Source organism: Pongo pygmaeus, chromosome 8 (assembly GCF_028885625.2).
Source record: "Pongo pygmaeus isolate AG05252 chromosome 8, NHGRI_mPonPyg2-v2.0_pri, whole genome shotgun sequence".
Lineage (NCBI taxonomy): Eukaryota > Metazoa > Chordata > Mammalia > Primates > Hominidae > Pongo > Pongo pygmaeus.
The window spans coordinates 131,319,694-131,332,748 of record NC_072381.2 but is presented as its reverse complement, the minus strand read 5'-3'; the positions used below and the strand labels follow the sequence as shown (position 1 = coordinate 131,332,748).

General features: G+C 41.1%; 1 protein-coding gene across 7 annotated transcripts in view; it reads right to left on the bottom strand.

The window, feature by feature from the left end:
• Nucleotides 1-13,055, bottom strand: part of FANK1 (fibronectin type III and ankyrin repeat domains 1) — a 128,758-nt gene that overhangs the window by 99,511 nt on the left and 16,192 nt on the right. Inside the window, exon 2 of one of the 7 annotated variants that reach the window (XM_054436489.2) lies at nucleotides 2,832-2,858. The exons of the other annotated variants lie outside the window; for them this stretch is intronic. Within the exon in view, the coding sequence (XP_054292464.1) occupies nucleotides 2,832-2,858 (27 nt within the window). The remainder of the gene's footprint in view (nucleotides 1-2,831; nucleotides 2,859-13,055) is intronic. 7 annotated transcript variants of the gene reach the window in all.

The window sequence follows — 13,055 nt, the reverse complement described above, 5'->3', positions numbered from 1 at the left end:
AACACATATGCATGTACATACACACACCCCTCACCATCTATACAGAATCCAAGTATGTCAGAATATAAATACATGCAAATGGACTAAGTAATCCAGTTAAAGATGGATAAATTGTTAAAATCTCATTCCATGCTATTTGTAAGTCATATTTAAAACACAAAAATATAGAATGCTTTTAAAAGGTATTAAAATACGTATCAGAGGAGCCAGGCTTGGCGGCACATGCCTGTAACCCCAGTGACTCAGGAAGCAGAGGTGGGAGGACCACTTGAGACCAAGAGCTCAAGACCAGCCTGTGCAATATAGCCAAACTGTATCTCTAAAGAAATAAAAACAATTATTTGGCTGTAGTGGCACATACCACTCTGAAGACTGAGGTAGGAGGATCATTTGAGCCCAGGAGTTCAAGGCAGCAGGGAGCCACAGTCACGCCTGTGAACAGCCCCTGTGCTACAGCCTAGGCAGCATAGTAGGAAAAAAAAACACACACACACACACACACAAGTGAAAGAAACACAATACAAAGTCTAACCGAAGTTACTATAGCTATATCATACATAATGTTGAAAGCATACATAAATGAAGGAAAACATTTCATTTTGATAAAAGTTCAAATTTTAAAAAAAGATGTATATTTTTTGAATCATATGCACCCAAGTACAGCCTCAAAAAGCAAAAGTTGACAGATGAGGAGACAGACAAATCCATGCTTCTAGTGGGATATTTAATATATCTCTCAGTAAACAAAGTATAAAAATAATTAGGGAGGATGAAGATTTAAAATTATGAAAAAAATAGACTCAATGCACATATATAGAACATGAGATTTAACTGCAGAAATAGACTTCCCTTCAAGAAAACGTGGACAAGTTCAAAAATTAACCATCTAGTCGAGTGTTAAAACAAGTGACAAACTTCAAAGAAAGTGGAATAATACAGATCACAATTTCTGGTAACAACAATTTTAGAAACTTTCTAAAAGTATACTTTTAAATAGCCCATAGCTCAAAGATAAAATAAGGCAAATTCATGATCAGTTCTACATATTAAAAACTGTAGGATATAGTTAAATCCATTCATAAGAGGAAATTCAGTCTTTTTTTTTTTTGAGATGGGGTCTCACTCTGTCACCCAGGCTGGAGTGCAGTGGCATGATCTTGGCCTACCACCCCTCCACCTCCCAGGCTCAAGTGAGCCTCCCACCTCAGCCTCCCAAGTAGCTGGGACCACAGGCTCGCACCGCCACGCCTGGCTAATTTTTTGTGTGTTTGGTAGAGATAAAGTTCCACCATGTTGTCCAGACTGGGGAAATTTATAGCTTAAAGGAGAACATTAGAAAAGGAACTTGGAAACAGACCAGGCACGGTGGCTCACGCCTGTAATCCCAGCACTTTGGGAGGCCAGAGGCAGGTGGATCACGAGGTCAAGAGATCGAGACCATCCTGCCCGACATGGTAAACCTCCCCCCCCGTTCTCTACTAAAAATACAAAAATTAGCTGGGCGTGGTGGCACACACCTGTAGTCCCAGCTACTCGGGAGGCTGAGGCAGGAGAATTGCTTGAACCCGGGAGCTGGAGGTTGCAGTGAGCCAAGATTGTGCCACTGCACTCCACAGCCTGGTGAAAGAGCGAGACTACGTCTCAAAAAAAAAAAAAACCTAAGCATCAGTCAATAAATCAGACAAAGAACAAATTAAATTCAAAGAAAGAAAAAGGAAAAACATAACAAACAAATAAATGAAATACAAAAGAAACATACCATAGAATCAGCCAGGCTAAAACTTGTGGTTTTTTTGGTTTTCAGACAGGGTCTCATTCTGTTGCCCAGGCTGGAGTATAGTGGCTCAATCACAGCTTACTACAGCCTCCCCCTTACAGGCTCAAGCGATCCTCCCACCTTTGCCTCTCAAAGTGCTGGGATTACAGGTATGAGACACCATGCCCTGCTAAAACCTGGTTCTTTAAAAATACATTATAAAATTCACAGACCTTTAGCAAGATTTGTCAAGAAAAAGCAGTCAAAAAACAATCTTGCACAGGAGGACCATACTACAGATAGAAAGACTCTGAAAGGAAGTCACAACTTGCAGGCCAAGAACGATGGCTCACACCTGTAATCCCAGCACTTTGGGAGACTAAAGTGGGAGGAATGCTCAAGTTCAGGAGTTTGAGACCAGCCTGGGCAACATGGCAAAACCCCGTCTCTACGAAAAATACAAAAATTAGCTGGGCATGGTGGCACGTGCCTGTGGTCCCAGCTACTTGGGAGGCTGAAGCGAGAAGGTGGCTTGAGCCTGGGAGGCGGAGGCTGCAGTGAGCCGTGATTGCACCACTGCACTCCAGCCTGGGCAACAGAGTGAGACCCTGTCTCAAACAAATCCATAATGTACAATTATGAATACCTTTATGCCAACAGACTTTAAAGCATAGATGAAAAATCTTTTTTTTGAGACAAGGTCTCATTCTGTCGCCCAGGCTGGAGTGCAGTGGCACAATCACAGTTCACTGCAGTCTCGACCTTCCAGGCTCAAATGATCCTCCCACCTCAGCCTCCCAAGTAGCTCACACTACAGGCACCCACCACTACACACCAAGCTAATTTTTATTTTTATTTTTTGTAGAGATGGAGTCTCACTATATTGCCCAGGCTGGTCTTGAACTACTGTAGTCAAGTGGTCCTCCCACCTGAGACTCCCAAAGTGCTGGGATTACAGGCATAAGCCACCATACCTCGTGAGAGATGAATTTCTAGAAAAAATCAAAATTGACTCAAAAAGTAGAAAAAAACTTACATAGATTAAATATATTGAATCAGCAATGAAAAAACTTACCATAAAGAAATTTCCAGGCCCAAGTGCCTTCACCAAAAAGTTCCATGAAACATACAAGAAAAAGAGAAACCAACCAACCAAACAAAAAAAAAAAACTCTGCCACTAACACAAACTGAGAGAAGAAAAAAAGAAGACTCCCCAGTTCATTTTACAAGGTTAAAATAAAAACAACCTTGATATCGAAACCCAACAAGGCAAGTGCAAGAAAAAATATTTACAGGCCATCATTATTCAACGTGGATCAGAAATTATTTTTAAGATGTACTGACCAGGTGCGGTGGTCATGCCTATAATCCTAGTACTTTGGGAGGCCCGAGTGAGAAGATGGCCTGAGCTCAGGAGTTTGAGACCAGCCTGGGCAACAAGGCAAAACCCTGTCTTTATAAAAAATACAAAAATTAGCTGGGCATGGCAGCACACCTATAGACCCAGCTATTCGGGAGGCTGAGGTGGGAGGATCACTTGAGCCTAGCAGGTTGAGACTGCAGTGATCCCTGATCATGCCACTGTGCTCCAGCCTGGGCAACAGAGTGAGACCCTGTCTCAAAACAACAACAGAAAGATGTATTGACCACCTGTGATGCTGGCCAAGATGGCATATGCATGCTACAGCCTGTCATTTCCACTGATCACAATTTGAAACTCTGGACAAAATATAAATAGCAATGACCCAAGTACTCTGAAAAGTAACCAGCAGACAGGCTGGGAAACGTCAAAACCTAAAGAATTATCTGGATGGCGGTGGTGAGAGATCATATTCTGGGTCATAAAACAAACCCTAAAGTTAAACAATTAAAATTCAGTGAATTATGTTCTCTGATGACAGAATTAAACTAGGAATCTAGAACATTTCTAGAACATCCCCAAATATGAGAAATTAAACGGCGTACTTCTAAATGGCCCACAGGTCAAAGAGAGCATCTTAAGAAAAATTGGAAAACAGTTTGAACTTAATGAATATGCATCAACTTACCAAAATATGTGCTGAGAGGACAATTTATAGCACTAAATTATATGAGAAATGAAGCATCAAATCAATAATGTAGGCATCTACTTTAAGTAAAAAAAGAACCAAATAAACTCAAATCAGGCATAAGAAAAGACAGACTAAATAAAACTAAATCAGTAATATTTAAACAAGAACAGTAAGGGAAAAAAATTCAATGAAATCCAAAGTTGGTTATTTGCAGGGGGTGGTGGGATGCGGAAATCAATCAAATGAGGAAGACTATCAGACTGACAAGAAGAGAAAACACAAATTACCAATACCAGAGATGAAAGGAATATTATTACAAATCCTAATGGATACTACAAAAACAAAACATAAACACAACCATATGCTTCTAAATTCTACAAATTAGGTGAAATAGATCAAATCCTTGAAAGACAAACTACCAAACTCAAGAAGAAACAGCTTGAATACCCCTATATTTATTAAAGAAACAGAAGTGGCGCAGCACTTTGGAAGACAATTTGGCAGGTTCTGATAAAGTCAAACGTACACGGACCATGTGACTCGGCAATGCTACCCTTAGGCATTTGCACAAGTGAAATGAAAACCTACGCTCAGACAAAAAGCACTTTGTGAATTCCAATCCACTTATAATTTACCAAAAAGTGAAAATAGTCCATGTTATCCCAATGACAAACCAATAAGCAAACCATGTAGTATCTATACAATGGATTACTATTTGGCAATAAAAAGGAGTAACTGTTGATACAGTACACGAAAGTAGCCAGACTCAAAAGGCTACATCCTGAACGATTCCATTTGTATAAAATTCTGGGAAAAAAAAAAAGCAACGCTAGAGGAACACAGATCAGTGATTGCCCGAAGTTTACAACGGAAGGTTTTACTATAAAGGGCAAGGTAATTTTTGGAGTGATCATATAATTTTGTAATCTACCAAAAACAAACACAATAAATGGGCAGACAAAGTTCACGGATTGGAAAGTTCAGTATTGTAAAGGTCTCCCAAAAATGACCTATCACTTTAATCCCAGTGGAAATTCCAACCAGTTTTGTGCAGGCTTCTAAGTCAACTCTAAAATGGCCAAGAATAGACAAGATCACAGGAGAGGAAGCAGGGAGGTGGACACAAATATTTTCTGATTGATGAGTAAGATCATTAGAAGGCCAGCAAAAATACAAGTAAGCCAGAATTTCTAAAACACCACAAAAGAACACTAGTTAGCAGTGCATATAAGTATCTCCCAAATTTGTTGTAAACATAGGCCTTTAAAAAAAATTAGAAACTGATATTTAAAGAGATATAAACTCATATTAAACCTTTTAAAAAACAAATTCTAATTAAGGGCCTCACCTAACTTCATTAAAGGTTGTGTAGAACCAACCATTGCTGCAAACGATGTGCTGCCCTGAGATGTGAGGATCCCAGTGGTCCCTCTGGGTCAACAGCAGCTACAGCGGCTGAGCCCAAACTCTGATACATTATCTATCTATGATCATTGTTTTTAACAATTTATATCAATGCTACCCACAAGTCACAGAGAAGCAGAAATGTTTATGTGGCCTCCTGCCAAAAACAATCACTTGCACTTATTTCTAGGACTACTCCAGAAGACAGTATTAGAAGTTTTTCAATTTAGAAAAAACATTTTCAGCGAAGAAAAATATCTCTGTAAATTTCCTGCTTAACCAATCTAGTGAATTGTGATGAGCCATATAAATTCATTTAGCCACCTTATGAAAGACTTAATCCAAAGTCATATCTAACTTCTAGAAGAGCTCATGTATTATAATGACAGCTGTGAAAGACTCAAAGGCCAGAAATGTCAATGTTTGGTCTATATCCCAAGTCCAGAAAAAAGCAAAAAGCAACATGTACAGGCCAAATGATTGCCAATTTCTTCTGCCTATGTCATCTTTCTTCACTATAGCCTGAAATTACATTTCATGTTTGACAATTCTCAGCAAGGAGACAAAACAAGCTTATGACTAAAATAATAGAAAGCAGAACCACAGAGAGTACGAGAGGCAGGAGTCATCTCCCAAGTCCAAGTTCAACCTCTGTATTATTAGACGGGGCCTCAGTGTCTTTCAACTGCAAGGAATTACTATTGATGGTAGCATTAGTAAAACCTATCTTCTACTCATCATGAAAAGTCACAGTCGTTTTGTTTAAAGACTCCAGAATTATTATAGGCAGAAACAAATAAGAAGGTTACACACCTACTGTTTGGTGAAACGAGGAATCAGGAATAAGCATTCCCAAGAGAATACAATTACAAAAGTAAAATTATCTAGAGTTTTTGGGCTGCTTAAAAAGCCCAGAAAGAAGTGACAAATGAGAAAATAATCAAATTCAGTGGAAAAACTCACTTGAGGGTATCATGGTCAGCTGGGTTTCCATCCCTTTGTTGCACTTCAAATCCTGTGTATCCCACAAAGACTTGCTCCTTTCTAAAGGTTACGGTTCACGTTCAACAGAATAGCAGCAACCACCATGAGCCTGAGGGCTGGCTAGTCTTTAGTATTCTGCCCTATTCAAAGAAATTATCCTTTCCCTCATTCCTAAAGATCTCCCAGGTCCATTACAAAAAAAGGAGCAGCAGCCAGGCGCAATGGCTCACACCTATAATCCCAGCACTTTGAGAGGCCAAGGAGGGAGGATCACCTGAGGTTGAGAGTTCAAGACCAGCCTGGCCAACATGGTGAAACCCCAACTCTACTAAAAATACAAAAATCAGCCGTGTGTGGTGGTGTGTGCCTGTAATCCCAGCTACTAGGGAGGCTGAGGCAGGAGAATTGCTTGAACCTGGGAAGTGAAGGTTGCAGTGAGCCAAGATCACGCCACTGCACTCCAGCCTGTGGGACAGAGCAAGACCCTGTCTCAAACAAACAAACAAACAAAACAAAACAAAACAAAACAAACCATTCTTACCTCCTGGAAGTATTTTACTAGTGTTGGTTTCTATTTGACATTAAACTCTTCCCCAGGCCAGTGCATTAGCAGTTAGCTCCTTACTGAATATTGTCTGTAGCAAACAGTAGCTGACTCCTAGCTCTCTTCAGTGAACTTGAATTTAAATTTATAGAATTCTTATGACTTCTATTTCATCTTGAAACCCAGAGACTCCTTCCCTTTCCTAGTGATTTACCTTTCAATTATATGTAGACTGAACCAGTCCCAGCCATCTTTAGTTGGTCTCTATTCAAACGTACTTTTGTTTCTTGATTACATCTTCAATTATTTATGTCTGAGATTCTCCCCTGTAATTTCTCCAACTATCTAGGGCATAAAGAGTGCATGAACAACATTATAAAGGCTGTAAGACTTCAAATAAATAATCTTTCCGAGCCTCAGTTTCCGCATCTGTGAAACAGGAATAATATTTACTGAACAAAGTTGTTCTAAGGATTAGTGAAATGTATGTAAAGCACTTAGCATTTAATAGGTGATCAAATGGTAAATGGTGCTTATAAAATGTCTTTATCATGGTAAAGTATATATAACTATATATATATATTTTTTGAGATGGAGTCTTGCTCTGTCACCAGACTGGAGTGCAGTAGTGGCACGATCTCGGCTCACTGCAAACTCCGCCTCCCGGGTTCAAGGATTCTCTTGCCTCAGCCTCCCAAGTAGCTGGGATTACAGGCACCCGCCACCACACCCAGTGAATTTTTGTATTTTTAGTAGAGACGGGGATTCACCGTGTTGGCCAGGATGGTCTCGATCTCTTGACCTCGTGATCTGCCTGCCTCAGCCTCCCAAAGTGCTGGGATTACAGGCGTGAACCACCGTGCCCAGCCTGATTTTAACCAGTCTTAAGTGTACAGTTATTGGCATTAAGTGCATTCACATTGTTGTACAACCATCACCACCATCCATCTCCAGAACATTTTTATCATCCCGAAGTGAAACTCTGTACCCAGTAAGCAATAAGCCCTCATTCCTCTCTACCCCAGCCTCTGGCAATCAGCAAACTACCTTTTTTTTTCTTTTTTCTGACAGGGTCTCACTCTGTCACCCAGGTTGGAGTACAGTGGCATGATCATAGTTCACTGAAAGCTTGAACTCCCAGATTCGAGTGATCCAACCCACCTCAGCCTCCCCAGTAGTTGGGACTACAGGTATGTCCCACCACACCTGACTTTTCTTTTTAAAGTAGAGATGAGGTCTCACTATGTTGTCTAGCCTGGTCTTGAACTCTTGGGCTGAAGTGATCCTCCCGCCTTATCCTTCCAAGATGTTGGGATTACAGGAATGAGCCACTGAGCCTGACTACCATTCTACTTTGTTTCTATGAATTTTACTGATCTAGGTATCTCATGTAAGTGGAATCATACGTAAGGGAGGAAAAATATTTTTCCTCCACCCTTCTAATTTCTTGGCTGGGGCTCTTGTACCAAAAGACAGATTAACAAGAGAAAAGTATACACATTTACTTAAGTTTTATACAACACAGAAAAAATTGACTTTTCTGGAAGTAACTTGATATAACTAGGAGCCTTTGTAAGGAAATAAAGACCTGAAGAAACAGTTAAACCTATGTCTTTGTATATTAGGTTTGTCAAAAGACTAAATTACAACAAATTAGGTTTTATATTAAGTTTATCAGAGGACTACAACAAGTTTATAGATTTAATTGGCTTTTATTCATGATTCATGAACTTGGACACCTTCCACTCTACAAAACAGAATGAGCGCTCCCACTGGGCAATAGCAGAACCACAGGTTTTATGACATAGGAACAAGGAAACAGAATAGAAAAACCTGATTGGTTAACATCAAGCTACTTTGGTTACTTTTTTATAATGGTTAAAGCAGAGGGGACTTCCTTCTTCCGCTGATTCAAGTAGACTGGAATCTCATGTTTTCAGGAAAAACTGGTCTGTTTGGGGATCTATCTGCTTCCTTAAAGTTTCAGTTTGATGACACAGCATTTAGCATAAGTAACTCCATTTTGGTTTGGTCTGATCTGTTGAGGGCTAGTGCAGGAGCTCAGCCCAAAAGAATGGCCTCCCATAATTTTTAACAGTTTGATGAAAAGTGGAGAGGAGCAGAAAATTGCGAGAGGACAAAAAGGGGTAGGAGCTAAGTGTAGTAAACTGGGAGGAACAGCAGGACCTATCATTCAGATTCCTCTCAGCGTTAACTTCAGAGAGAAGGATGCTCCTTCCTCCAGGGACAGGGAGGGCACTTCTCACCCAAGGGCCTTGTGACCTGCGTCAGAGAAGAGGGTGGGAAGGTCAGAGTGTCCTTCCCGTCATTTCTGAGATTCCTTCAGCTTCAAACATTCAATATGCTAAGGTGGCTATTTTGGAGATTATCAAGAAGCTGATCACATAAAATACTTGCTCTTTGGTGACTGGTTTATTTCACTTGGCATAACGTCTTCCAGGTTCATCCATGGTGTAGCATGTGTCAGAACTGCCTTTCTTTGTAAGCCTGAATAGTATTCTACTGCATATAGTGTATATATACACCATATTTTGTTTATTTGCAGATAGACACTTGGCTTGCTTCCACCTTTTGGCTATTATGGATAATGCAAATGGTATATTTTAACTACAGATTTTTTTATACCAAATAGACATAAACAATCAAAACAATTTATCCTAGGCCCACAGAGAAGGCAGATGGGGTACCTGATCGATTACAGGGGTTCTCTTTTTAAAATGCCTTCTTCATAAACCTATGTGAGGGGAATACTGACAGTACCTACTTTTTATAGATGGAAATTCTATTTAAGAGCTCTCATGTCTGCGTGTGGTGGCTCATGCCTGTAATCCCAGCACTTTGGGAGGCCAAGGCAGGTGGATCATGAGGTCAAGAGATGGAGACCATCCTGGCCAACATGGTAAAACCCATCTCCAGTAAAAATGCAAAAATTAGCTGGGCGTGATGGCATGCACCTGTAGTCCCAGCTACTTGGGAGGCTGAGGCAGAATAGCTTGAAGCCAGGAGGCGGAGGTTGCAGCGAGCTGAGATTGCGCAACTACTGCATTCCAGCCTGGTGACAGAGCAAGACTCCGTCTAAAAAGAAAAAAAAAAATTCTCATTACTTTCTCATATTACACAGAGGAGCCAAATATGACAATTAACTAAACTGAAGAAAGAGACAAACTGCTCATCTCAAGCAGTTATTACAAACTGTCAAGTTAATATAGACAGCAATCTGCAGTTTGAAAATGCTAATCACTACAAATCACAGGGAAAACATCTGTGCTTCAGTGGAAATACTACACATTGTTTAGTTCACACTCCTTCAGACTTTTGAGATAGGATCTCCCTCCGTCACCCAGGCTGGAATGCAAGGGTATGATCCTGGCTCACAGCAACCTCCACTTCCCTGGCTCAAGGGATTCTCCCACCTCAGCCTCCTGAGTAGCTGGGACTACAGGCTCATGCCATCATGCCCAGCTAATTTTTGGAACTTTTTTTGTAGAGACAGGGTCTATGTTGCTCAGGCTGGTCTCGAACTCCTGGGGTCAAGTGATCTGTCTACCTCAACCTCCCAAAGTGCTGGGATAACAGGCGTGAGCCACCGCACCCACCCCCTTGAAGGTTTTCTAGTCTAGCCTTTCACCTGTTTTATGGTATGTGAAGTTGAAAAGAACTGATAATGCAAATGATTCTTGTTTATAAACATGCAAATCAGCCTGCCTTGGAAAGCCAATCCTTCTCCATGTGGCAAAGCCACTTATGCATCAATTTCCAGTTTATTTCAATATTCTGAGTAATAGATGTGTCCGTCCCTTTGGGTTCCCTTTTGAACTGGTTGTAACATCTCACTGCTCACTTCATTAATAAAATATTTAACATTTATATCTATATGAGTGATAGTTTTTCCTGTTTTTGAAAAGTTACCCTTTAACAAATATAACATGCACAGGTGAGTTAACACCATGCTTCTCAAAGTGTGGCCTGTGGAAAGAGCAGCCTGGCGGTCCCCTGCAGTATTTTTGACAGAAATGCAGAACACTGGGCCCCACCTCAGGAGTGTGGAGTTGTAGCCGGATCCCTTTCACTGACACATTAAAGTTAGAGCCACCCTAGGTTAATACACATCACTGACCGGCCTCAAGGAATAGGAGTGCTGGATCTATCAGTCTCTCCCAACCGTTCCCTGGGTTTTGCCAAGTGCTTTCTGCCTGCCGAGCTCACTCTCGGATCAGATGGGGCCTCCCTGCCAGCAGTTCTACCTCATCCCCTCCGCACCTAAGCCAACTCCGGAGTTCACAGACCTCACTTCTGATCTCCACGGCCCCTCCCTCCCCCTCTTCGAGGGTGACTCAAACCTTCAGACGGTGAAAATAAGCTCACAAACTAGGAGACTACAGCTTCAGACCACACATTTGCCACTGAGCCAGTATCTGCGCAAAAACTAGTTTTCTGGACTTGGGCGGATGAGGAAGATTTGATATTAAAAGTGTCCTTGGTGGCCTTTCAAAACAACATCTAACAAAAATTTTATTCCTTTTTCATTTGTTAGGGAATGTTTAGTTTTTCCTCTTTGATAATGAGAATACGGTTAACAAACATTGCTTTGGACCAGTCTTCCTTTTCACAAATCACTGAGGTGTGTCTATCCACAAGTTCTCAGTCCAGCCTACATTTTCCAGTCTTCCATTTACCTATTCAACTAATACCTGAGTGCCTGTCATGTGTCTGCCCTGCGAACATGCTGGTGACAGTGTGAGCAGGCAGGGCTGGTTCTTGTCCTCATGAAGCTTACACTACCTGAGGCTGGGGTGTAGAAATCGACACATTAAAAAGACCACTGAGACCTTTAAAAAAAAAAAATATATATATATATATATATATACAGCATACAAAAATGCTGAGCTGGCGCTTTGGAAAATGAAGAAAAAGTAATACAAATTTAGAATGTGACATCGAGGAATAAAGACCATCACTTAACATATCCTATGTTTAAAAAATCTAATGTCCATAGGAAGTTGTCTGGGAGGCGGGCAGGGTTTCATACTGTAATGAGAATTTAGAAAGTTTAGAAGAGTTCTAATGGTTCTTAAGAATTATAAGAGGTAGATTCAGGTAGAGAGAGATTCCCATGATATTCACTGCTGGGTGGAGAAGGAGATCCATCCCCCTCCACTCACAAACATCCTCTTTGTGTTTTCACTCGACAGTCCTTCATTTAGCTGATCCATCTGTATTTATATTTGTTCTCTTCCGGATCTTGTTTCATAGTCAATATCAAGTGTTTTTGTGTAAACTGCCTGGTCTTGACAGGCCAGGCACGAAGGTAGGCACCATTCACACAGCATTGCATTTAATCTTCACAAGACCCCTGCAAGGTAGGTCTCAGCCTCCCCTGATACAGGTGAAGCAGGAGGCTCAGGGCTGCTACAACTTGCCCCCAGTCCCAGAGCTGGTACACAGCAACCCAGATTGACGGATTCCAATACCCATCCATGCTGCCTTGCCTAACCATGTTGTTGGTGCCAAAATTTTGTAAATTAACCCGGGTTTATCTAAAATTAACTCAAAGTTAACATATGCTATTTGGAAGTAGTGGTGGCAATGACTTATCAGAGAACTTTTAAGTGAAACAGCTGTGGCAAACGAGCCTGACTCACGCTGAAGTTATCTGTAATCAAGTTACCAACTGACAACTGATTAGTGAATGAAGCTGAGCACCAGGACTCACGACAGCTGTCTGTTTCATAAACACGCCCTCTTTCCTCCTTTTGGCCGACTACTAAAGGGTTTAGGCGTCATGCAGAATGAGTTTGGGTGTCATGCAGCGTTTAGGTGTCACCTGAGTTTAGGTGTCATGCAGAATGAGTTTGGGTGTCATGCAGCGTTTAGGTGTCATGCAGAATGAGCAACAAGCAAAATGTAGTTGCAATCAGATAAGGGTGGAGAATTACCAGTATCTTTAGAATCACCTGTTGGGCATTTCTGTTGATAATCACCAATTCAGAACAGCAAGGACTGAGAAGCCACAAGATTCCCTTAAAAGGCCTCATCCATTTGCATACTTTTCTGTTTTCAGGAAACAAAAGTTATGTGGGCTCACAGTCAATAGATTTTTGTTCTGATTTGTATTTCCATGATACATAATTAAGTTTTGTGGTTTCTTTGAAGTTTAAAGAATTCTGAATGTGTGTGCTAACACTGATTCACGTTAAAGCTAAGCACTAGGCTGGACGCGATGGCTTACGCCTGTAATCCCAACACTTTGGGAGGCCGAGACGGGCGGATCACTTGAGGTCAGGAGTTCGAGAC